This window comes from Phodopus roborovskii, unplaced genomic scaffold (genome assembly GCF_943737965.1).
Source record: "Phodopus roborovskii unplaced genomic scaffold, PHOROB, whole genome shotgun sequence".
NCBI lineage: Eukaryota > Metazoa > Chordata > Mammalia > Rodentia > Cricetidae > Phodopus > Phodopus roborovskii.
Genome location: NW_026125493.1, coordinates 82,293 through 109,581, shown reverse-complemented (window position 1 = coordinate 109,581; position 27,289 = coordinate 82,293). Strand labels below are relative to the sequence as shown.

Below are 27,289 nucleotides of genomic sequence, written 5' to 3'. Positions count from 1 at the left end.
TAAAACCATTCTTGCATTTGGAAATAATTACATAATAATCATATCAAAAATTCTACTAAACTTATTCATTGTGTTTTCCAAAGTGAAAAGTTAGCTCTAATTTGGTGGAAATCAGTGTTGACTTCATGGTAAGAACTACACCACATCTATGCAGTTAGTTTTATGTTGTGTTGGACCAATGCACAGCAGTCCAGTTTGGTTAGTGGAGGCAAGAAGAAATGTAATCAGGAAGAGGCAGGGAGACTAATGCTGAATGGTAGCTTCTTTGGACACCTGTGAGACAGTCACATATTTATGGAATGCCAGGTGCTCCAGTGAATTTAGACATTTCTGTTTTCTGGAAATTAGTCATGTTCATTGTTTTCTACAGATAATCTATTGGTTTTGCAGCAGCATCTTTGCTTTGCATTCAAGCAGATGAGCTACAAGAAGCTCTTACCTGCACTGTGTGGGTCACTAGAGGAGAAACAATTATCCGACCCAACACGGTAGAAAAAGCTACTGATGTCCGAGATGCTATGTCTAAAACTTTATATGGACGCCTCTTTAGCTGGATAGTCAATTGTATTAACAGTTTGCTGAAACATGACACATCACCAAGGTAAATGTTTTATATGACTATTTTCTGCAAATAGTGGCTTGTGTGTCTGTTCTGGATTTGTAAGTCCCTTTGAATAAGTTTCTGATTGGTTTAATTTAATTATAACGTTGTATTCCTATGGTTATGCTTCATCTCCTAGTCACACCATCGCATTATCATTCCATGTAACTATGAAATATCTTGATTACTATAACAAAACTGTAGCAATGTTAATAAACATGTTAGAAAGTGATTTTAAGCCTGGCATCCATGTTATCAATTCAAATGTTCTCTTAATTAGACTGTGTACCATGAAGTGTGTACCATTTTACACTTGTATAAAATGTCAGTCCAGCTGGTTTTTTTTTTAAATTTTGTTTTGTGGGCTTAAATTAAACTATGACTGAAAGCAAAACTTTCTCTTCATTTAACCTCACTGCAGCCTTGCAGGAATAGGGTGTTAAGACTTCCAATGAAGTTTGATTCTGAAAAGCACAAGAACATGACAGGTATTGGTTAATGGAACCTATATAAGCACCCAAACACCTTGTGTCTGTGGTTCTCCTGGAAGCTCATATTAGAAAGAAAGGACATCACAGCTGCCATTGATTCGTTGCAGAGGCGAAAGTCCTCACAGTCTCTCCTGAAGGTTTTTCTGCCCTGGGTCATAGGAATTTTTAGAAATGTTACACGTGAAAAAACAAGATGGCCGTCTACATTAAGATGACCTTATCTTCATTTGCAGCTACTTACTGAACTATAAAAGATCATCTTACACATGCTTCACATACTCAGTTCTTCAGCATTATTTCCTGCCAAAGCCCATCCTGTGCTCATATTAAAGCTCCTTTTGTTTGTACCCACTGTTGCTCCCTGGATCTTAACTCCCTGGATCTCACACATTTGTTCCTGGATCTCCTCAGTCCCTAATGAGCTGAGTCTCTAAATCTTTAATGCAGTTTGCCCAGAATGACTAAATATCAAGACAGCTTTTTGCTCATTAGTGGCCATCTCTAAGATGTTAAGAATCTTGTAGAAACTGGAAACATTCAGGAATGTTTAGACATTTGTATATTCCACAAATGTAAACAAGATAATTAGAGCCACTGGCCTCACTTCTTGTTAGCTTTTGTCTGCATGTTTAGTACTAAACAGTATCCAGAAAGGTGATGTGCTAAAAATCCCATTGTAGTATGTCTGCTAAATAATTGTTCTTTTATGAGCCAATGAGCCATAACTAGCCAAAGACTTGGAGTTATTTTAATTGTGGCTAGTTTAAAAAAAAAAACTGAGCCAAGACCTGCTGTGATAGTTTAGTTTAGTTCCCCATTAAGACAGCAACTAAGATTCCTTGTTTGGAAACAGTCTCACTGTGTACCCAGGCAGGCCTAGAATTCAAGATTCTCCTACCACAGCCTCTTCAGTGTTTGGGGGTTATGCATGACATCTATAATCCAGGGGGGGCTAAAGTTTTGGAAGTCACATGTTGTCAGTAACTTTCTGCAACTGTGGGAACACAAGCAGATTCTGACTGCCAATTCCATCTTAGCACGTAATACCTAGCATCCCCCTACACTAACCCACGGGTAGACCCAAAAGGGAAGCTTTGGCAGTTTCATTGTAAAGTACATAAAAATTACCCTAGTGTATCTATGTACGAGAAAAGCAAAAATTTTAACCAAATATCTAATTTTGGTGAACAGAGCCTAGCAACATGTAATAGCAAAAAAGAAATGTGCATCTGAGATAATTTGTGTGTAAAATAATATTTAATTGTATTTTGGGGTTCATTTGTTTTCCTCCCTTTGGGTTGGTCTTCATTTGGTTTTCTGAAACAGGATATTTACTATGCATCCAAGACTTGAACTGTCAAGTCTTCTGCCTCAGCCTCCTAAGTGCATACATACAGGTGTGTGCCACCATTACTGGCTTAAAGTATTTAACTATAAGATGAATCCCCACATATTTGTGTCTTTTTATAGGTTGTCATTTGATCTGTATTTCTGCCCCAATCTTGAATAAGCAAGTAAGTAAAAAAAAAAAAGTTGTTTGAAAATAATTAGGGACATTTGTAGTAAGATATTTTAACTTTTATGAGAATTTTTTAGGTCACTGGTAAAGTTCTGATTGTCTGTATGTTTGCAATAGTCTGCATATGAGCCAGGTTGTTCTATGGTGTTTGACTCAACATAGGGCTGGGCAATAAATACTTACACCCCATGGATGGACTTCTGTTTAGGTGTATAAGAACATGGGAGTGGGCTCTTTAGTAAGGAAAATACCATTCCATGCACTTATTAAAATTAATTTTACCACCGTTATCTTTGTTTTCTGTGGAGAGACTTGTTCAATTAACTCAATCACCAAAGGGAATTCCAAGATGTTCTATCTTGCATTACCTCCTAAGGAAATGAACACTAACTCAACAAACATCTTTAATTCTTCCAGTGGGGATGAAGAGTAACTATTGGCATTCTTGATATATTCGGCTTTGCAGAAAATTTCAAAAGGAATTCCTTTGAGCAGCTTGCATTAACATTGCAAATGAACAGATCCAGTATTATTTCAATCAGCATGTGTTTGCATGGGAGCAGGTGGTTACAAGAACGCTGGGCTCCTAAAAGGTGTGTGTGTGTGTGTGTGTGTGTGTGTGTGTGTGTGTGTGTGTGTGAGTGTACATAATTACACTTAGGATAACAAGTCTCCAGACCATCACAGTTCTTATGTCATAACATTCAAAGACGAGGAAAATATTTATTTTTCTCTGTGTCTATAGTAAAAGTGAAAACAAACAAAAAACAGTGTGTAAATTTAGTGTGACTGGACAGGTATTCCTAAATCCTTCATCCAAAACAAGTTCACTTTTCTTTAAAAACTTAGCGCCACTTTGAGCCACAAAGAAATTTTCTTTCTGTTTACGAGTATATATTTTCTTAGACTGCATTGCTGGAACTCTGTTTGAAATTTTAATATTCCATCTACAGTGCATTAAACTTCAACTCCTAGTATCCAGGCAACAGATTCCTAGATAATGGGTTTGATGCAAATAGCAAGAAGCTGTCATTTTGTCAGGTGCAGTGTATAATTTATGGTTCAGCTCCAACAACATTTCCCTTTAGAGAAAGCAGGGACTTCCTTGAATTTCATTCGGCATACTTTCATATTAAGACTATTTAAACTACTTCATTAAGCCTGAAAGAGCCATACTTACTACTATCAGTCCTCATGTCATTTGTCACCTTTAAATTCTGTCACCTTGCTTTGTGTTTACTGATTAGAACTGATGTTTTAATTTAAATTATGTAAATTGGAGGGGCATGGGCTTTTTATTTAAAAGGTTTGGTACTTATTCAGACTTCATTTCAAAACTGCAGTCTGAAAACAGTGGTCAGAAAAAGAAAACTTGTCCATCTTGAGACTTCTTGGTCAAGAAAAGGACACAAATTTAAGACACTATCTTCAATTGTTTAGTTTTACCTCCACTATACCCAGTTAGCTTCTGATGGATATTCACTGTCTTGGGCTTACTAACCCTCTCCTGGTCCCCCTCCCCCACTTCTCTCCATTGGTATCTTCCCAGTGCCCAAGTACACCCATTAAATCACCCTTATAATTAAGAGGGAATAGAAGCCTTAAAAGCCTTTCTACACTCTGCTTATCTCTGTGGCCAAGACCTTCAGTCTGTCACCCCTCACTGCGAAGGCATATCCCATCTGCCTTCCATTGTATTTCCTCCCCACCCACCTTAATATTCTTAATGCACTCATCTGTATCAACATCCCCCTCCACACTGAAATGGCTTTAGCCTTACTCTTGACATGACTTTTTTAACCAGGCCATACACTTCTATGTCCAAGATCATCTCATAATTATTTTAGTGCTTTCAGAGGCTGACATTAACAAGTTTTTAATACATATTAATTAAATTAGTGTCATTTTGCTCTAGTTTCTCAATACAGACTCCATCAAAGATTGAAATAAGTAAAACTTGTTTGTCTATGGACTTTACTGTTTAGGGACTGTTCATCCTTATGCATCTGATAAATTAATGGCTTGTACTGTCTGACCTCTGTCATTGTTCCCTTTAACTAACCTTAGACACATGTGGATATATATCAGCAGTTACTGATATTTACATCTTACAAATTGTTGATGTTTGTAGACCACTTGGATTAGTAAACATTTATTTCACCCATGATCCTAATATTTTTCTTTTGTCTTTGGGCTTGTTAAAGAAAACTATCCTATAGAAATTTTTAATTATCTTTGAGGTGGTTAAAAGAAATACCTCCAAATTATACCCCCTCAGTGCCTAGGATAGCATCTTCACAAGTAAAGCACTTTTCTTACTTAAGCCCCAAAAATTCATCAATTGTTCTATGACAATGGACTCTAAACAATAGTTTGCTATGAAAGTGTTTTTCAGTTGATTGAGCTCAATTTTAATTTTGTTGCAGTGTTTTATAGAACACTAAAGGTAATTTGGTTTAAAAGGCTATTTTGAGTGTCATTTCTCCATGCCCTTTGTTATAAAATAAAATCAATAGACTACAGTATATTAGTTACATTTTTATCTCTATTAACAAAATACCCAAGAGCAAATTATGGAGCAGAGTAGTGTCTTACATTATGCCCTAACAGAAAACAGAAGAGACTAGAGCCTTGCTAAAACCTTCAGAAGAATACCCTTAGGACCCACTGTCTCCAACAAGGGCTGATTCCATAGAGTTTCCATTACCCCCCCCCCAAATTCAGCACATCTAATTAGAGACTAAGCTTCAACACACCAGTTTGTAGACATTCTCACACCATAACAATAAAACATGTTTAGAGGTGTATTTACAATGGTATGCAAACTAGCTTGTCAAATAAACTGTTACCATTTTGGAAAGTTGGCATCCAGCTAATGACCTACTTGTCTTGCTTTCAGAACATGCCCTGTCACCCTGGCAGCCATACTGCTTTCTCTTCATAACCTACTTTTCTGTGGACATTGATTAAATATCAAGCAGCTCTTAACAATCCATCCAGAGCATCCATAATGCATCCCTTTCTTTCCGCATATCATCTAGGTATTATTTGGTAATACTGTTTTTCTACTTTGTCCTGGATGATTCTCCACATATGGCATTTTGCAATATTTAGAACTTTTTATACTTCCCAAGCTCTGAATAGATTTCATGTACGTACATATGTACGTACACACGTATGTACTTACGTATGTATGTATGTATGTAAAAACAATAATGTGAAACAGTTCCATAGTCACCTAGATCCCTTCCTGAAAATGGGAGGATGATCAGCCTAGGAGAGTACTGTTTTTAAAATGTGTTGCTGAAGTCTTCCGAATGAGCCCCAGTGAAAGTGAATGGTCTTCTCAATTTTATTAGTCCTACAGATGTAACACTCACCCTTCCCTTTCCCCCTGTTACATTTTTTGTAATAAACACACTGTTGACTCTTTCATTTTCCAAAGGTTCTTGGTTGATAGAGCCTATGGCAGCAAAGACATTATCTGATTTCCAATGAGAAGGCACTGTCCTAAAGAGCCCTCAATCTGAATTTCCCCAGGAAATAGCCAAGGTGTGTGTGTGTGTGTGTGTGTGTGTGTGTGTGTGTGTGTGTGTGTGTGTGTGTGTGTTTTTTGTTTCCTTCCATGTGAGAAAAGAACTCAACAAGAATCAAAAGGTGTTAGAAAGTCCGAGTAGTGTGTCATCATATTTGCCATGTTAGAAATGTGTGTCCATTGTCAAAGGTTCTTCATGCTGACACTGTAGTAGGTTTTGTCCTCTGACTTAACTTTATACTGTTGTGTGCTCAGTATGGTACAGAATATACACACAATGAATGAGGCCTCCCTACTCATTTACATTTCAAATTGAGATTAAAACACACCAACCACATTTTAAATCAGAACAAATGCCACTGTTCCTAAGAACCACTGGACACTCAGTACAGGTGCCTGGTGCTAGTAAAGCATTGCTTTAGAACACTAAAAACTCACTCTGTATCCATGTATACTTCATAATCCTTTGGATAATCTTTCTTCATGCATTCAAGTAACACCTCTGACTAGCCACTAACTGGACTAAAGTTGTCTTTCAACATGATGTGTTCATATTTATTTCTACACACAGGCCATTACATATATTGTTTAATAAGCTCTTGTGGGTGAAAGCTGAAAGTTGAGTTGTTTTATAAGCAAGAAACAAAAGTATATAATGAAACAATAAATTAAAAATTACTGTTCTGGCTGCTCCTGCGAAAAGAAATATAGATAACTTTGTCTCCAACTGTTCAAGGCCTGGAGTGTTGCACATTTCTAATGTAGGCTTCTATACATAATTTGTGTCACTTAAATAAAAATGCACTCAATATATAATGCCTACATTACAAAGTTTTAAATATTATAAAGTAAAAGAAATTAGTCATGTGATATTAAAAACTGTGTAATTCAAAACAAACCTTTTATAAAGACTACAAGTTGTTTTGCAGAGGAGTGACTTATTTTATATGTCCTAATTTCTTCCTGTTAAACTGTGTGCATACTGATGATAATCTTTTTCTTATTTTAGCTTCATAACTATAAAAATCATTGTATAGGCTTTTGTTTGATTGATTGGTTCATTTGGGTTGTTTTGTTTTGTTTTGTTTTTAAGACAGGGTTTCTCTGTGAGCTCTAGCTGTCCTGGAACTTATGCTGTAGACCAAGCTGCCCTTTAACTCACAGAGATATGTGTCTGCCTCTGCCTCTGCCTCTGCCTCTGCCTCTGCCTCTCAAGTGCTGGGGTTAAAAGTGTGCACCATCATTCCCAGATAGGCATTTCTTTTAATTATTAAGACAGTCAAATGCATTTAGAGGCCTCTGATAAATCTTGTTTTTAAATACTCCAACAAGGCTTGGTGATTGTTTGAGACCACATCCAAATAAACATTAAACTTTTTACCCAGTGAGTGTAAAAGCATATATCTAACTAAATCATTCTCTGAAGCCCTGAGCAGCTCCTGATGGGAGTCCCATTCCCTCCCTCAGGCTCACACCCAGCATCCCAGGCTCAGGGGGAAAGGCTGGAGGACCATCCTTCATCTCAGAATCTGTATCACTCACATAGTCACATCCTTCCCTGGACAAAACTAAACCAACATCCTCAATGTTGTATGGGGGAGTCTTAGTACTTATTTTTGATCATTTTAAGCTTCTAAAGTTTTTGGATATTTTATTTTGTCTTTTGTTTTGGTTTGGTTTTGGTTTTCAAGACTGGGTTTCTCTATGTAGCCTTGGCTGTCCTGAGACTCACTCTGTAGGCCATAAAGCTCATTTGCTTTGTATGTTAATTAAAAACAAAATCACAGCAATTTTAGGACCAATTCTAATTATACATTTCATTGTAATTATCTTCATTAAAAACTTTAGAAGAGATAGGTGGTGGTGGCTCACATCTTTTATCCCAGTACCTGGAAGGCAGAGGCAGATAAATTTCTGAGTTCAAGTCCGGCCTGATCTATGGGAGTGAATTCTAGGACAGCCAGGGCTACACAGAGAAACCCTGCCTTGAACCCCACCCCCAACCAAAAAAAAGTGAACATAAGAAATCACTTGTGAGAGAAAACACTTATCATTTGTCTCTGAGTTGGGCTTATTTTACTTAACATAATGTTTCCAGATCTATCTGATTTCCTTTAAATTTCATGATTTTGTTTTTCTTTATGGCTACATAAAATTCTACTGTGTATGTGAACCATCATTTTATCCATCATGCATCGATGAGTATCTAGACTGGTTCTGTTCCATTGCTATTGTGAATAGTACAACAGTAAACATGGATGTACAAGCCTCTCTGTGACTGATACAGGGTGATACAACAGATCTGCTTTTCCTTTTTGAGGAACCTCCATACTGATTTCCAAAGTCTGGCTGAACAGTTTACACTCCCAACAACAGCAACTATGGGTTCCTCTTTCCCCACATCCTGGACAGAATTTGCTGTCTTTTCTTCTTCCTCTTCCTCTTCTTCTTCCTCTTCCTCTTTCTTCTTCTTCTACTCCTTCTCCTCCTCCTCCTCTTCTTCTTCTTCTTTTCTCCTCCTTCCTCTTCCTTCTTCTCTTTTTTCTGATGATAGCCATTTTGACTAGGGTCAAATAGAATCTCCAATGTAGTTTTTAATTTTCATTTCCATAATGGCTGTGAATATGAAACACTTTTTAAAATGCTGATTGGCCATTTGTGTTTCTTGTATTGAAAACTCTCCAGTTTGTCAGTCCATTTATTGATTGGCAGTTCGAGCTTTGGAAGTGTAACTTTTTGCTATAACTTGGATATTAACTTTGAGTCTGAACTAACGCTGGCAAAGCTTCTATTGGCTGATCTACTTGCTCTGCACATACCTCGTTGTAAAGTCTCCTCTTAATTTCATGCACTCTCATTTATCAGTTCCTGAGTTATTTCCTGAGCTATTAGAGTCCTTTTCAGGACATTTTGCCAAATCCTGCATGTTGCACTATTTTCTTTATGATTTACTCAAGCAGTTTCAACATTCCAAGTTTTAAATTAAGGCTTTTGATCCATTTTGAATTGATTCTTTGCACTGGATGAGAGATATGAATCTAATTTCAGTCTTCTGTAGCTGCAAATCCACTTTGTAATAGCATCGGAAATTGGATGAGTCACTGTATTTCAGTGTGTAATTTGAAACCTTTCCCAGAAGATAAGAGGACATAGCTGTGTGTGCTTCTTTCTGGGTCTATTTTCTGTAGATGTCTATGTCCATTTTGTGTCAGTGCTGTGCTGTTCCTGTCAGTATGGCATTGAATAATTTAAAGTCAAGTATTTTATTTCCAGCAGTAGGGTTTTGGGTTTTTGTTTGTCTGTTTTATTTTTATTTTTCCTGATTGGGATTGCTTTAACTATCTTTTGTGTTTTCATATGAATTTTTTTTTAATATTTTTTTTGTTCTGTGAATAATGTCACTGGAATTTTTATGGGTATTTCGTAGAATCTCTAGATTGCTTTTGGCAATGCTGCCATTTCCACATTATTGATTTTGCTCAGATTTAAACACTGGAGGGTTTTCTTTGTCTAATGTCACTCTTCTGCCTATTTTTCAGTGTCTTAAAGGTTTCATTGCAGAAGTCTTCCACCTTCTTCTGTAGGTTTATTCCCATGTATTTTAACTCCTTTGAAGCTCTTTGTGCATATTTCTGCCATGGAAAGTTTATTGTTGCTATATAGAAATGCTACTGGTTTTTATATATTGAGTTTTTAACCTGCAACTTGATTTAAATGTTCATGAGATCTGCCAGTTTTCTGGTAGGGCCTAGGAATGATGGTAGAATGTTTTTCTTTCATGTACCAAGATCTGGGTTCAAGCCTCACTGTAAGGAGTGCAGTTTTTCCTCCCCTACTGGTCTGGTCCCGCTGCCATGCTAGCCCCAATTAACACACCAAGACTCTGTATCAGATATAATGCTGTTGGCTAGGTACTAGTTTCTTATTGGCTAGCTCTGTCTTAAGTATTAACCCATTTCTGTTAATCTACATATTTCCATATTTATCTTACCGGGGAATGGGGCCTGTGTCTGGTCTCCCCAGTCTCTCCATGCTGACTGACTCCTCCTTACTCCTTCCTCTTTCCTCCTTCTCTCCTAGTCCCTCCTATCTTCCTTTCCTATTGGCCAACAGTGCTTTATTCATTAACCAGTATGAGAAACATATATACAGAATAACATCTCCCATCATCTCCTCTTTTCTGTCTAAATAAAAAGAAGGGTTTTAACCTTAACATAGCAAAATATATCACACAACAGTTATCAAATAAGAATCACAGTTAACAATATTTAGTCCATTAACATTTAGCAAGATTTGAAGAAAATATTCCATCATTGTGTGTCTAAAGTCTAAGTAACTTATCTTTAATCCTAACTAAGGTAAACTATAACCATAACTATCTGTCTTCAACTCCTTCAAAGACCACAGAAGGATAGTATATAAACTCTAGAAATGACAGAGACATCTTGCCTTGTCAGTCACCTGAAGTTCTTCTGTAATCTTCCATTTTCAGCCCATAGGCCATACTGTGTCTGGCAGACTCTTCAGCAAAGCAGGAAACATTAAACTGTCTTCTTCTTTTATTGGCAGTCTGTCAGTCACTTTTCTCTGTGCCCTGCAGACTGTCCTGGCAGACTCTCCCATGAAGCAGGAACTCTGTAGCAATGTCCATCTTGAATCAGCAGTCACTTTTCTGTGGGTCCTGATTGTTCAGTTTATACAGCATAAAGTCAAACAGTCCAGACAAGAGCAGTATCTTGTCTAAATGGCTGGTCTTGCCATATTGAAGTAAGCTCCATAACAACTTTTTCCAATGTTCATCTTCCTTTCTGGTGCAGGTGGTGTTGCCAGGAGTATTTATGTCTCACTGTCAAGAAAAACCCTAAACCATTTTAAATGCCAAATTCTGTAGGTCTTTGAAAGGTTTGAAGAATGTCTATCTATCTCAAATACATCTCTGTGTATCTTGATAAACTTAACTAACTTAACTCTAAGCTTTGACTATCATAGGTAATTATTTATAATCTGCACTACATTATACATTACATTTATAAATGAGCTATTATACACATCACAGAATTGACCTTAAACTGTATCAATAAATGAAAATCCATTCCAAAACAAAGTATTCATATCTATATCACCTCACCATTGCATAAACCAGGCATCATGACCCATCAGGTAATCTGCTACAGTCTACTCTCCCTACAAGCTTCATCCAGCTTCATTTCCTGTCAGCATCCCAGACATTCTCTAAACAGCTCTTAAGGATGCTCCTATGAGTGATTCACTGGCAGCTTCAGCCAATGATAGTCAAGGCATTGTGGGCCTACTTGTTGGGTTTTCTGACTGGGAAATTACAACATATTATCAACAAACATGTGCTGGAATACTGGTGTGTGAAAGACTTTGTTTTATATTATAAATGTTTATAATATTAGAAATCATTTATATCATTAGGAGTCATTTTATCACTATACTTTCTTGTTTTGACTGGTATTATTTGGCTTTGTTCTATGTCTCTGGGCTATCTAATGACCCAAGCAGGATCAGGCATGGTCTGTCTTGTGAAGTGGGCCTTAAGTCAAATCAGTTATTGGTCGGTTACTCCCACAAGCCTTGTGCCACCATTGCCCTAACATATCTTGCAGATACTACACCATTGTAGATAAAAGGTTTGTGGATGGCTTGGTGTTTACATTTCTCTTTTGACAGCATACAGAATACCTTCCTGTACAAAGACACTAGAACATGGGGCAAAAGATCTATGTAGACACCAGCTCAACATCTTCATGTTCAATGAGTTACATAGAGGTTATTTTCAGTTAGAGGGTCTTGTTAGGTCTCTTTCTTTCCCTAATGTTTGGTTGTTTCATTTGGATCACCTTCATATATGTATAAGTTTTAGGAGGTTTTTACTATATTAGGTTTCTGTAATACCTCTCCATTGACCTGTGGTTTTAGCTGTCTCTCTCCATATTCTTTCCCTTTACCCTCTCTCTCCTTCCCATGCCCACTTGATCCCCCTATTCTACCTCCCCATATATCTATAAATATCTATTCTACTTCTTTTCCTAATGAGTTCTAACTATTCCCTCTAGTTCCTTACTTTATATTTACCATCTGTAGTTCTATGGATTATATCTTGGTAATCATTCATTGACTTAACAGCTAAAAAACATGTATATACAAATATATATCGTATTTGTTTTTCTGGGTCTATGGTACCTCATTCATGATTATTTTTCCTAGTTCCACCTATTTGCCTGAAAATTGCATAATGTCATTTTTTAGTGGCTGAATAATAATACTCCACCTTATGAATATACCACAGTTTCTTTATCCATTCTTTTTGTCCAGGAACACCTAGATTATTTCCAATTTCTGACTACTATGAATAGAGCAGCAATGAACATGGTTGAGCAAGTGTCTCTGTGATAGGCTGAAGCATCCTTTGGGTACATACGCAAGAGTTGTATAGCTAGATCTTGAAGTAGATCGATTCCCATCTTCCTGAGGAACCACCACACTATTAAGCTTGAACTCCCACCTGCAATGTATGAGTGCTCTTCTTTTCTACAGCATGAGCTGTCACTTGTGGAAAACTGATTTTTCAAAATAGGTCTTACAGGTAAAAAAGGATCCAGAAAGCTTGGTGTGCTAGTTCGCTGGACCTGCTGTGATAAAATTGCTTTGGACTATAAGGAAGTTTGTTTAACCAATAAAAGTTAATTGTCTCATGGTTCTAGAGGCTGGAGGTCTGAGATGAAAGTGTTGTTGGAGTTTGTTTCTCCCAAGCCTCTCTCCAGAATCACGATGTCTGTCATGCCCATGTATCCTCACAAGAGCCTCTTCTGTGCATGGGAATCAAGATGTCTCTTACTTTGCTTAGAAGTACAGCAGTCACACTGGGTAGGTCCACCCTTAGGGACCTCATTTACAAAGTATTTCCTTGAAGTCTTTATCTCTAAATGCAATCACATTGGATGCTAGGGCCTGAGCATGAGATGGAGCTAGTGTAGGAGTCCACATACATGTAATGTTTACTATGTGAATCTTTCTAGATACAGAGGTAAATAACAAAAAGCTTCTGTTTTCTTGGAGTTTTCTTGACAGTGAGAGACATGGAAAAATAATAAACACAAATACTAGGAATACTATAAAAATAGTTCAAAGTATGATAGGGTGCACAAAGAGTGACCAGTTGGTGAATGGAATTTGCTAATGGAGACTGGGGAATGGTCTCTCAGATGAGGTGAGACCAAAATGAAAACAGATGACCTTTACCATGTTCCTAATCTGTGTGGTGGACGCTATGCTTAAATTCACACCTGCCTTAAAAGCACATGGAAGTCTGTGTCTCTGTCAGAATATGGCACAATCCTCTCAAGCTGCTGTGTGAATCTGAGGGCTTGGTGGTATTGTCTAGATCTCCCTATGGGAAGAGGTGATGTTTTTAGCATTAATTATTTCAGCTCCAAGGGGCTATGACCTCCAAGATGCACCTCATATGGGCTTCCTTGCCCCTACTCACACTCAAAATGTAATGAAAAACAGAACTTGAGGAACCTTCAGATCTTCTGATTTCCCTTGACTTGTTAATAGGTGGTTAAATGATGTTCAACCTCCATTTTTTTGTTTTCATATTTTCATTTTAAAAATTTTATGATTTCTTTGAGAATGTCATACTATGTATTTTGTTCTTGTCCTTGCTGCAAGATTCCACTTAAGTCCTCCCAAGCTTTGTGTCTGGTGCATTCATGTATAACCAATGAGCTCCAATTCATGCTGCCCATATACCTCTAGATATGAGAGTACAGAACTTGGTTGATCTACCAGGAGCCACACCTTTAAAGAAAACTGACTTGTCCTCTATCAGAAGTCACCAACTGTTCATAGCTCTTCAGCTAGGGGTGAGGACTCATTAGCTTCTCCCTGTCACATGCTAAAATTAACTGGTTAACTGGTTTGATCTTGTGCAAGTTTTGTGCAGACAAACACAAATGCTCTGTGTTCTTGAGTGCCGTGATCCCGTCATATCCAGAAGACACTGTTTCCCTCCCATCCCTCCTGACCTCTGGCTCCTACAATCTTTCCTCCCCTTCTCCCAGCTTTCTGAAGGGAATTCAGAGAGTGAGAGCAGAACAAGGGGTGCATATTCTCAACACTTCAGCTTAGTGCCATTTATAGTTCTTCTCACCATCTTCTTTAAGTGAAATAAGAGCTAAGGATGATAAAATTCAAGTGTCCACATATGCTTAAAGATAGTTGAGAATTTTGCCATAACCTTTCTTATAAGATGCAGTGTGCAGTTTTGGGTGTGCTTGTTTTACTATAAGTGCTTTATAAGCCCTGATTGCAACTGTAGTAGTATTTTTTCCTTTGGTTTACCTGGAGTCCATAATAACAAAGATATTTGAAGGAAGCCATTGTCTTTCAGCTTATTCTTCTCTGCACTGTATAACCTGCCATAAAAGCATGGAATGGACTTTGACACCAACAAATAGAAATGACAGTTGCATCAGTTGAGACCATAACCTCATAGACTTTCTACATAGACTTTCTATATAAAACATACAAATTTTTTGAACTTTGCAGCTGTGATTTAAGCTATTATATGCTGTCAGAATAATGTGTCTAACAGTAAAATAATTCTAGTCTTACAGACTTCTCCCAAGGTTACCTTCAAAAATAAGAGCTGTGAAACTTCAAGAAAATGTTTTCATTTTAAATGCTAGGTGAACTATTTCTGAGTTTTTGTTTCTTTGGGACATAGGTTCTATCTTATTTTAAACATATATGTTGGACTGGGAATATTCAAAACATCATATCATGCTTCTGCAACCATTGTCCTTGACTCATGGTTATATGTGGTTATTTCACACATCTTATGATACACTAGCAAATAAACTATTATTATCAGTGTACCATATATTTTTATGTTGTGAGTTGTTTTAATAAATGACAAGGGAAGTTCTTAGAGAGTCATAAAATTCCAATGGATTGTGTGAGCCTAGAAATGGGCCTGTGTGTCCTTGATTCTGAACCTATAGATTGTTCCCATTGCCTACTGCTATCCACCCCACTAGCATTATCAGTATCTGGAACCATTACTGAACATATATGGGTGTTCTTGAGAGAGACAATGGGAAAAGGATGACCCTAAGATCTGCTTCAGTCATATGCAAATCCTGGGTCACAGTCATACCACTTTCCATCAACAATGTAGTCCTCTGTAATTCTGAGAGAACAGCAATCAGTGCTGATTTTAATAAGCTAGTAGTTCTTCAAAGAGAGAAACAAAATGATACACTCTGTTTAAGGCAATGTCACGGATAGCAATTTGTTATAATATATGTAAAGTGGGAATCTGGGTAATTACTATCCACCTACACATTATTCACAATTTTAAGTGATTTTTTTTCTGTTTGACTCATAACCTATTATAGAATGAATACCTAAATGAAGATGTGGATGCTAGAGTTATTGAATATGAAGACAACCGGCCCCTCTTAGACATGTTTCTACAGAAGCCAATGGGTTTATTGTCCCTGCTTGATGAGGAAAGTAGATTTCCCAAGGCCACTGACCAGACTCTCATAGGTGAGTTTCAAACCTGGAATGACTGTATATATTTGTGAAGGCACCAGGAAAGCTGCACTGATTTTTGTTTTAAATGATTTGGAATAAAACAGCTGTCACAGAACTCACAGTATCTAGTTTTCAAGAAGTGGAAATCTAATGTCTAGACCAAAGAGCATTTATTGTAGGGTAAAATTCATAGTGGTGGATTAAATAAGTTGGCTATTAGATTTCTGCTTCCTTTCTGACAGTCTCAAATGTTGAATCTTGAAATCACCATATATATTATCCAACCCTAAATCAGAAATTGGTGGGCAGAACAGAAAGACAGCTCTAGAATGTGAAAGCAAATAGTGAGCAGAAAGAAGAAAATCAGTGAACAATATACGTGTGTGTGTGTGTGTGTGTGTGTGTGTGTGTGTGTGTGATGTAGAGGTGTGGGGAAGTGCCTACTTGGATGAACATGCTGAAGCCAGAGGTCAACTTCAGATGTGTTCCTCTATCACTCTCTGTCTGAGTTTCTGAGACAGAGTCTCTCATTAAACCCGAAGCTCACTGTTTCACCTATCCTGGCTGACTAGCAAGCCTCTAGACCCATCTGTCCCCACCTATGGTCCCAGTGCCATGATTATAGACATGTACCCTATGAGCTTTTATGAGGGCTCAGGGAAATAGATCTCAGGTCCTTGCCCACTGGGCCATCTCTCCAACCCCTACAACAAACAAAGAAAATTTTATTTTGATATATCTAATTTATGTAGATTTGGGGTATTAGTGATAAATTTATCACTATCAAAACAAAACTGTCACAGGCTGGGAGCTCTGCTGGTAAGAGGTATACTTGCTTAGAATACAGTAGAGTTCCTAGAGGAATGGAACCCATAGGGTGAACATACATAACAAAAAATTAAACATCACAGCCAGCATGGGCCCAAACCCCGAGTTTGATGGCTAATGTTTTGTAAAATGAATTTGGTGGTACATGCTTCTAATCCCAGTAGTCAAGAAATAAAAGATTGGAGGTTCAAGGTTATCCTTGGCTATATAGCAAGGGATACATGAGACCCTATCTCAGAAAAGAAGTGGTTAAAATGTGAAGGTTCAACATAAAATATAAAAGAAAGAAGACTTTTGAGTTGTTAAGTAACTGAAAAAGTCAATATTCCCTTTTGTGGAGGTATTCATAACATACATGTAAGCACTTAAAGAAAGTTTAAATTCGTTTTTTCTTCCTCATTTACTTTTGACCAGTGTGGTATTGCTTTCTCCTGATATAAGTTGTTTTGTCTCCTGGACACAAAACAAAAAAGGAAAAAGTCTTTATTTCATAGGGGAAAATAATTTCACAGCAGGTGCTTGATTGTTAAAATGTTCATCGAAATTGGACAGCCTTTATGAACCCATTGTATTTGTGTAATCAAATAGGTAGGAAAGCCACACCATCAGGGTTTTAGGTTTAGAGTCTGGAATCACAGTATGGCATTTACACCAGGAGTGTAAGGAGTACCAGGAGCTAATGAAGTCTTGGCTCCCTCTCCAGACCTATAAGGTGCTACTGCACTCATAGGGTGTGGCCTGCACCATCCTAAATGCCCCTGCCAGTCTGCACATCCACAGGTGCAGCCCAGCCCGATGGCTAGCACCTCCACAGGTGCTCTGGGTGACTCTGACCCATTCTGACATTTGAGACCTACTCTAAAGTAAAATGCAGTGATAAACACTTGACTGTGAATTTTTCCTTGCCATTCCAAATATTTATGACATCAACTTTACTTGAGGATCTCCTGTATGCTTAATTTTGGAGTTCAATTTTCTTCTACAGAGAAATTTGAAGACAACCTGAAATCACAGTACTTCTGGAGACCCAAAAGAATGGAGCTTAGTTTTGGTATTCATCACTATGCGGGAAAAGTAAGAACTCATGGGAATTGTGACCAACTCTTCAGCCTTCTATCAAGGAAGTATATTAAATTGACCCAGACTGTTTGGAGATAGCTACAATGAGGTGGCCCTGCCATGCCTCTATCTGGTCCTGGTTCTTGTCTACCTATCTTTCTAGTCATCCAGTCTGTCTGCAATAACCAGCTGGCAGTGGTCACCTGTATTTTACTTTTTAAAAGAATACCTTAGGCATTTTCCAGAGCTGTCTCTTACTTCTCCTCTCTCTCTCTCTCTCTTCCTCTCTCTCTCTCTCTCTCTCTCTCTCTCTCTCATCTCTCTATCTCTGTCTGTCTTGGTCTCTCTCCTTTCCTTTCATCTTCTCTCCCTCCTTCCCCCTTCCCTACATCTCTTCCCTCTTTCTTCTCACCCTCATTCTTTCAGTCAATGCTCCCTCCCTGCCCCCAGATGTGTGGAACTAACACATATAAAAATTAAAGAAGCATTCATACATTGGTTGAAACACAGATGCACATCTGTCCAACCAGATATGTTGTCTTAAACCCAAGTGACACTCTCCCTTCTGTGGACAATAATGGGCCATCCCCTCAGAACTATACCATAATTGTTGAGGTACAAAGATGATTGAAATCAAGAAAGAATGTATAAAATGAGAAAATCATTGAAAAATAAACTGAAAAGTCCTATGTATTTATTCATTCGGTCACTTCCAGAGGCCAAAGAATGTCCCAATGACCTTCGTCATTAACAGTATATCCCCTGAGTTGAGGGACTGGAGAGATAGCCCAGTGGTAAGAACACTGCCTGCTCTTCCAGAGGACCAAAGGATTCAGTTCCCAGCACCCACATGGCAGATAACATCTATAACTCCAATTCCAGAGGATCTGTTACCCTCTTCTGGCCTTGGTGGGCACTGCACATATATGGTACATGGACATGCATACAGGCAAAGCACACATACACATAAATATTTTTAAATATTTATTTTATTGTATGTTTTCAATTATATATATTTTAATATATAATTTTAATCATTTATGGCATATATAATTTCATATACATATATTTATTTTCATTATAACATCTATTTGACTTACCAAATAAAAGCTGCTTTGGCCACCAATTAAGAATTGCCTATGGCTATTCTATCCAGTTGTTTTTAATAGGTATGTTATTTGGTTCATTAAAAGAGAATACCTCATGCTGAATGCTCCAACCTAAGAAATGTATTATTATTGTTTTAGATGCCGAAAGATTGAGCCCAAGATGCCCTGAGCAGGGCTGTTGCCTAATGAAGCCTCTTCTGGCTTGTAGACAGCTGTCACCTCCCCCCAGTCTTCACATGGTCTTTTTTTTTTTTTTTTGTGCGACTACAGAACATCTTTAACATAATAAGTTCTGGAGGGACAAGATCCCATCCATAACAACACATTTGGACATTGGTTATCCACCAGAAATCCATGGGATATGTTCATATTTTTAAATTCTTAAAAATAGTTAGAAGTTCCAGAAACACATTCCCCTACTTAGTGCAGTCTCCATGTTAGGTAAGACCTATCATGTTGAAGTCAGGAGAGCTGAACCAGTTCTCAGAGAAATAGGGATGGTTCTTCTATGCTTCCCATCCCCCCAAATAAGGGAAATTTACAATTTTTCTGACCAAATGATAAGGAATTGCATGCATGGTCTTGTGTGTGCTGCTCAGTATGGACTGAGCTCTGAGTGAGCGCTAAGGATGACAGTGACGGCTGATGGCATGGGTTGTAGAAGTCACTGCAACAACTGTATCAACAGGTCCTCTATAGTGCTACTGGGTTCTTGGCGAAAAACAGAGACACGCTTCCGACTGACATTGTGTTGCTTTTGAGGTCATCAGAAAACAGCGTAATTCGGCAGCTTGTCAACCACCCTCTGACCAAAACAGGTAAGGCAGTTGACTTTTGTAAAGGTTCCTCTAAGCTCCACCAGGTGGTCTCTATCTCTGTGGTTTATTTGTGACCATAGTCCTTGAATTTTTATGTTTGCGTATTTTCAATTCACTAAATATTCACTTATTCCTAATTTGAAGGAGGCATAAAAATTAATATAAAGAAGACAGACTCTTGTAAAGGAAAATAATTGAGACTCTCACCAGAAAATATGGAAGTGTCCCAGTTTCTCATGAAAAGAGTTCACTCTCCTCAAACGAAAACCCACTGTTTTCAAGTGTGTGGGTGGCAGTTAGACAATCCCTAGTGTTCGTGAGTTCTCCATTAATTAAGTTCATATTATCTTACTCCTTATTCCACTCCCCCTTATGCATCCTCACTTTCATTTATTAGGGGAAACATATATGATTAGGGTTTTTTATATTGTAGTTTAAATAGTTCTGCAAACTTTTTAAAATTTATTTATTTTATGTATATGAATGTTCTATCTGCATGTCCACCAGAAGATGGTATCAGAACCCACTATAGATGGTTGTGAGCCACCATGTGGTTGCTGGGACTTGAACTCAGGACCTCTGGAAGAGTAACCAATGCTCTTAATCATTGAGCCATCCTTCCAGCTCCCACATTTGTAAACTCTTTTATAGTTTTATTAATGTATAACTGAAATATCTAGCCAATAAACTTTTGTTTTTACATATGTAAAGACCTTATATATGCATCCCTGTAACTGATAGTGAGCATATTAATAACACATATGATGTCCCTCACAACCCCTGTGATCTCTCCTTCCCTCCCCATAACCCTTGTCTGGTTATTCAAACACAAATTGTTGAAAACTTTATTCTCCCTCCCTTAAATTGCTTTTACATCCTTAAATGAATATATATGTATGTATGTACTTATAAAATTCTGTTTCTGAACTCTTTATGTGCCATTTTATTAAAATGCTTTAAAGTGAGCCGTATTCAAACTACAGGGTATGACTCAACAGCAGCCTAGCTACGAATAATAATTGTGGCTCAAGGCCAAGTCTTTCACTGCCTTGAATGTACAAAGCACACATCTGAATGTTAAGATTGAAATTCATATTGATATCACCCATGCTTGATTTGCAAAAAGCACTTCATGAAATGTTAGGACTCACTGTGAAGTCCATCTCAAATTAAAGAAAATCTCAGAAACCACTTAGCATAGAGATGCAAAGCTAGCTGCTCCTTCATCACCATCTGCCCATATCTTCTAAAATTGAGAGGAAGCCTGTCACTCATGTCCTAATTTATCATATAGTAGGTTAGTTTTCCTTTTTCTGAATTTGGGACATGTGGTAGCTGAGCGTAGTAGCACATGTCTGTACTCCAAGAATCCAGGAGGCTGAAGCAGGAGTATGCCATGAATGTGAGGTCATCCTGGACTATGTAGTATGATCTTCTCAGAGACAATAAAGAAGAGCATGAGGAAGAGGAGGAGGGGGGAGAGGAAGAGGAGGGGGAGAGGAAGGGTAAAGGAGGAGAATGGAAAAGAGGGGGAGACAAAAACAAAACCAGAAAATGATTTATTGTAGCCTTTAAGCGGTGGGGCACACCTTTAATCCCAGCACTTGGGAGGCAGAGGCAGGTGGATTTCTGTGAGCTTTAGGCCAGCCTGGTCTACAGAGAAAGTTCCAGAACAACCAGGGCTAGGCAGAAAAAAAAAAGACTTATTGTAGTTTTCACATAGTATTCTTTATCCTTGTAACCAATCTTCTGAGTCTTAAAATACTCAGAATACTTTAAACAAATGGGGAAATTTTCCAGCCACTTGGGGTTCTAAAAGATAAATTCATTTTACTTGCATTTCCATAGGTAATCTCCCACTTTCTAAAACTAAAAATATATTAAACTATCAGATGAGGAATCCAGAAAAATCCACAAACTTGACCAAGGTAAGACTATTTATCTTACGGTTACTTTACTGACAGCAGCTCAAACACCAGAAATATAGCTTTCTGGTGTATTTCTCTTTTCAATCTTTAAATTTTATATTTTTTCTAATAAAAATCTATGTGTGGTTAGTGTCAGAAACATTCATGTTCTGCACAAGACCAATCAACACAGACAATGCAACTAACACATCAGTCCTTAAAGTATGAGTATCAATAACTGTGCGGTTTTGTGCTTTTGAATACCTAGACTAAGGTAAACTGATGAAACATGCCTTGTAGATTACAATGTGCAGAAGGTGGCAAGACCTTACCATCTTCTTTGGTCTCCTTAGGGTGAAACTAAAGACATCACACGCCATGCCTGTGAAACCACCAACATGAAAACTCAAACAGTCGCATCATATTTTAGAGTAAGATATTAAGTTATGGTATTCTGTATTTAATGATACTGTTCATTCTAAATTAGTTACATATAAAAAGTGGTAACTGGCAAAAGACAACATTTATTACACCCATTAACTGCATCGGTACAAGCTTTGTTAGCATATAATTTCATCTGTAGATTGCTTTGTCTTGGTATTTTACCTGTAAAATAGTGTACCCTATGAAAATCACAATGGAATTCTATAACTAGATTAAAATTTTTCCATGTAAACTGAACACAGTGGCACTTGCCTTTAATCCCAGCACTTGGTAGGCAGAGGCTGGCAGATCTCTGTTAAGTTTAAGACTAGCCTAGTCTACATAGCAAGTTCCTGGATGGCCATAACCACATAGAGAAACACTGTCTCAAAACAGTGTCTATATAGCCAAATGCTTTCCCGCTGGATTGAGAAAAAAAAAAAAAGAAGGAAGAAAGAAAGGAAAGAATTAAGTGAAGAAAGAAAGAAAAAGGAAGAAATGAAGGAAGGAAGGAAGGAAAGAAGGGAGCAAGAAAGGAAGGAGGGAAGGAAGGGAGAAATTTTAATTCAATGTCCCTGAATGGTTTTAGGATGAAACAGGGTGGGCAAGGTTGAGTATGGTTCTTAAGCCCATATTTCCTTGCACAAACACAAGCCGATACCTTCAGCAGGAGGAAAGAGCCCAGTACAGGACCAGTGCATGGAGGAGACTCACCAGAGGCACAGTAGTACACCAAGGCATAGGAACAAGGTGACCTTCCTTTGGACAATATGGGAGAAAGAAAAGAAAGGAAGCACTTCCCTCCCTGTGTGTTGAAAAGCCTGAGATAACCACTTTTAGTATAGTTCCAGTTTTCACTCACTTCTTCTGAATCAGCCAGCCAGGACAATGGAGAAAATACCACCTAAAACTTGGCAATTACTAATAATATCACTTAGTATGGAAGATGTACATGCAATCAGATTAAATTTGCTATTCGTTGTCCAATGAATTTATGCATTTTTCTAACACAATCATAAACGACTTTTTAAACTGGATACTTGTGTTACATATTCACAAAGCCCTAAGTTCGTAGCAAACACTTTATAAAATCCTACTTGATTTTACATGTAGATGCTGAAGGCCTGTGTCCACTCCTGATAAGTCCCTATATATCATCAAGGCAGCACATAAGAATCACTAAACATACTTACAGCCAGAACAGTTTACTTTCTAGTGAGTTGTCCACACCATTACTGTACTACTGTTGTTAGCATCGAACACTGTATGTACGTTAAATCTGATCAGGTCATGAAATCATTTCAATGTTCAGGCTGAAGCAAAAACTGACAGAGAACTGATTCCAGGCAGTATGTAGTATGTTCTTAAGCTAATTTTTATTCTGCTAATAAGGATGGAAGGAGGGTGACTGTGCTTTAGTCCTAACAAAACCTAAGCCTCAATTGTGCAGAAAGCAAGCAGGCATTGTCACTTTTGGATCCCAGTGCCTGGCAGATGTTTGCATGACTAAAGGAACGATGACTCACAGGTAATATAATGAAAGGGCTCCAGAGTGGCAGTTGCAGCTGTTTGGTAAGATCCCATGTGATCTGGTCCCCAAGAGGAAAGCATACAAAGGCAGCAATTTGGCAGCTGTCTAACTTCAGTATTTAGGTTGCACTGGCCCTGTAACTCTAGATGTTTGCATTTCTTTTTCTTATTTATTTATAGATTGTTTATTTGATCCTTTGTTTCCAACTTACTTTATCATCTTTTTTGTGAGAGTTGAATTTTTCTTTTTTATCTTTTTTAAAATTTAAATTAGAAACAATCTTATTTTATATATCAATCCCAGTTCCCTCTCCCTTCCATCCTCCCATGTCTCCCATTGACCCCCATCCCATCCCTCTTCTGCTCCATAGAAAGGGTGAGGCCTTCCATGAGGGATGATCAAAATCTGTCATTTGGGGACAGGGCCTAACACCCCCCCCATCCCCTCCCCCATGTATCTATGCTGAGAGAGTATCCCTCTATGGGGAATGGGCTCCCAATGTCCATTCATACACTAGGGATAAATACTGTTCCACTGCCAGGCACCCCATAAATTGTCCAGGCTCCTAACTGACACCCACGTTCAGAGGACCTGGTTTCCCAGCTATCAGTCTGGGGTGGATGAACTCTCCCTTTTTTAGGTCAGCTGTTTCCGTGGAGTTTCTTATCCTGGTCTTGACTCCTTTGGTCATCACTCCTCCCTCTCTACAACTGGATTCCAGGAAATAGGCTCAGTGCTTAGCTGTGGGTCTCTGCTTCTGCTTCCATCAGCTACTGGATGAAGGTTCTAGGATGGTATATAAGGTAGTCATTAATCTCATTATAGGGGAAGGGAATTTAAGATAGCCTCTCCACTATTGCTTACATTCTTATCTGGGGTCATCCTTGTATTTTCTAACACTAAAAAACCCAATCCTCCATGCTGTGTCTACTCACTGCCTTGCCAAGAAATTCTGAGGTTCCACGTTTATTGAACTCTGTTCATTCTAATAGGTTGTTCTTAATTGTCCAGCTGTTATTTTAACAAAGCACTGGTACAAAATACAGTTGTAATATCTATATTAATAAAAATATTCTCCCCAAATCAATAAGATAATGAATGAAAACAGTAAAATAGTTAAATGGCTAATAATTTGATTATTTTCATATGTGTTCTATTTTTGAAACTAACTTCTCTGCCCTAATTGTAAAGTAGATGATTCCAACAAGTGATAAAATGTTTTTTTATACTTTCTACAAAGACAGAGTAAGACAAGAAAATTAATATATAAAGTAAATTAACTAAATTGTATATCTCAATACTGTAACTTGGTATGTTTGTTTGAGAAGATATAATTGCTTTAAAAAGTATGCAAAAAAATAAATGTATCACTTAATGCTGCCTTAAGAGCTCCTAGGAAAACTTTTTATAGACAACCTCCTAGTTATTGCCTCTACATTTCTATCACAGAATCTGTAATTTTTAGATGAATTCCTGTCCATTATATCAGATCACTTTCCACTCACTGTGATTAGCCATTTGTAACATTAATTCTTAAAACTGCAACCTTGTAATAAAAATGAAGATCTACAAATTCGTACTTTTTTAAATGTCATACCATGAAATTAATTTCATGCTGTATATTACAGTATTCCTTGATGGATTTGTTATCTAAAATGGTGGTGGGTCAACCTCATTTTGTGCGTTGCATCAAGCCAAATAATGAGAGGCAGGCAAGAAAATATGACAAAGAGAAAGTTCTACTACAGCTGCGGTGCACAGGGATTTTGGAAACAGCCAGAATTCGAAGGCTCGGTTACTCTCATCGGATACTGTTTGCTAACTTTATAAAGAGGTATGTGGATTACTTACATTTCCTTTGTGTGGTTAATATTTTTTAAAACAGGAGAACTGTAGAATGCAAAATTGTGGAGAACAGTCTAGGGGGACTATGGAAGAAGCAAAAAATAAAACAGTAGAAAGAGGAGAATATAGTTTTTTTTTTTTTAAGTTTCAAATATACATAGACTTTATTTGGTCAAACTGGCACAATGACAGATTTGTGTAATTCTGCAATGTTTTGAAATCACAAGAGATTTTTAGGTCTACAAAAAGCCTCTAGAACATTGAGTATAAAATGAGGGAAACTTGTGATTATGAACCCAAAATAGTATGAGAAAAGTTAATTTTTAGTTGAGTGTTTACCATGTTACACAACTTTTAAAAAGCTTGGATGCTAGAATTCTCACTCATTTTTTTGTTATTTATTTATTATTTTTTATAACAAAGTCCATTTAAATGAAAACAAACATTTATAGACAATATTTGGGAATTTGGGCATCATTCTTTCCAAACTACTTCCTGCTGGTAAGGGGCGCTGTCATGGGGGATTCTAAGAAGATGCAGAAATCCTGGCTGTAGTTTGAAAGGCTGCTTTGTCCAGCTGTTTTGAATGTAGGATCACTTGGTACTCTGTTTCAGGCAGTCTGGCTTGATCAAACCACATTAGTCTGGAAGGAATCCATAGCTTTTCATTTTCTGTGGAAACAAAAATAGAAATCCTTTTCCCCAGTAACTTGTCCTTGAAATTAAATTTTTGAATCAGAGCATTTTTTTAAATTTATTATTTTACATGTCGATCCCAGTTCCTTCTCTGTAACGAGTATGGTTTTTCCGCCCGCCGCCTGGTCTTGTCCTGCGCTGCGCCAGCCCCAAATAATACACAGAGACTCTGTATTTGATACAATGCTATTGGCCCGGTTACTTGTTTCTTATTGGCTAGCTCTGTCTTAATTATTAACCCATTTCTACTGATCTATGTATTTTCATGTGGTCTTCTTACCCGGAGCCAGCTTCTGCATACTGCTCTCTCCAGACTCTCCATCTTGACTCCTCCTTACTACTTCCTATTTCCTCCTTGTCTCCTAGTCCCTCCTACCTCCTTTCCTATTGGCCAACAGTGCTTTATTATTAACCAGTATGAGAAACATATATACATAATGGCATCTCCCATCACTTCTCCCTCCCTCCCTTTTACCCTCTCTGCCCTCTCACATGCACCCTAACCACACTCCCCTTACATCCCCCCCCCACTCCAATTCCATATGTAGGGGAATGCCATCCAGTTGGGGTCATGTAGATCTGACAGGTCATGTGTAGTAGGGACTAGGGCTTCTCTCCTCCTCTAGGTTAAAGCAGTTATCCCTCCATGGGGGATATGTTCGCAAGGTCCTTTTGTGCACCAGGAATACATCGAGGCTCCACTGTCTGAGGTCCCTTAGACTGCTCAGTCCTTCTGGCTGAGACTCATATTCAGGGGAGCCTGAGTCAGTCCCATGCTGGCTTACCAGCTATCACTCTGGGGGCCCATTAGTTCCTCCTTGCTCAGGTAAGCTGTTTCTACATGTTTCTGCCTCCTGGTCTTGTCCTCTCCATCTGCATCTGGGTTCTAGTTCAACGCAGTGTTTATGTATGGGTATTTTCTCCAGTTTCCAACAGGCATTAGATGAGGGCTCCATAGAGAAGTTAGTTGTTGATCTCACTATCCGGGAAGGGCATTTATGGTAGCCTTTCCATGGAAGCTCAAATTGTTAGTAGGCGGCAGTCTTGTAGTTCTCTAGACCTTTCTTTGTGTTCAATTTTATCTTCAAACCAATATTGGCTCCTCTTTTATGCTCTCTCTCTCTCTCTCTCTCTCTCTCTCTCTCTCTCTCTCTCTCTCTCTCTCTCTCTCCTGTCTTCTATTCCTAACTGGGCTCAATCTTCCTGGTCACACATATTTTCCTTTCCTCTCCCTTGTTTTCTCCATTTGCTACCCCCCCCACTTCCCCTGTGCTCTGGGGGACTTGTCCCTTCCCAGTTCTATGAGAAGGGACTTTATATGAATCTCTTAGAATACACCTTGTATCCTAGTTCCTCT

The 27,289-nt window shown here is 38.0% G+C and overlaps 1 protein-coding gene across 1 annotated transcript in view; it reads left to right on the top strand.

Annotated features, from left to right (window-relative positions):
* Positions 1 to 390: 390 nt before the first annotated feature.
* The window catches only part of LOC127215879 (myosin-IIIa-like), a gene marked incomplete at its 5' end in the record, with an annotated part of 72,261 nt that continues 45,362 nt past the window's right edge, over positions 391 to 27,289 (top strand). Inside the window, 10 exon segments of the mRNA XM_051176352.1 lie at positions 391 to 601; positions 3,029 to 3,039; positions 3,042 to 3,104; positions 3,107 to 3,174; positions 15,575 to 15,728; positions 17,530 to 17,618; positions 19,401 to 19,530; positions 21,379 to 21,458; positions 21,791 to 21,868; positions 25,020 to 25,225. Of these exon segments, the coding sequence (XP_051032309.1) occupies positions 391 to 601; positions 3,029 to 3,039; positions 3,042 to 3,104; positions 3,107 to 3,174; positions 15,575 to 15,728; positions 17,530 to 17,618; positions 19,401 to 19,530; positions 21,379 to 21,458; positions 21,791 to 21,868; positions 25,020 to 25,225 (1,090 nt within the window).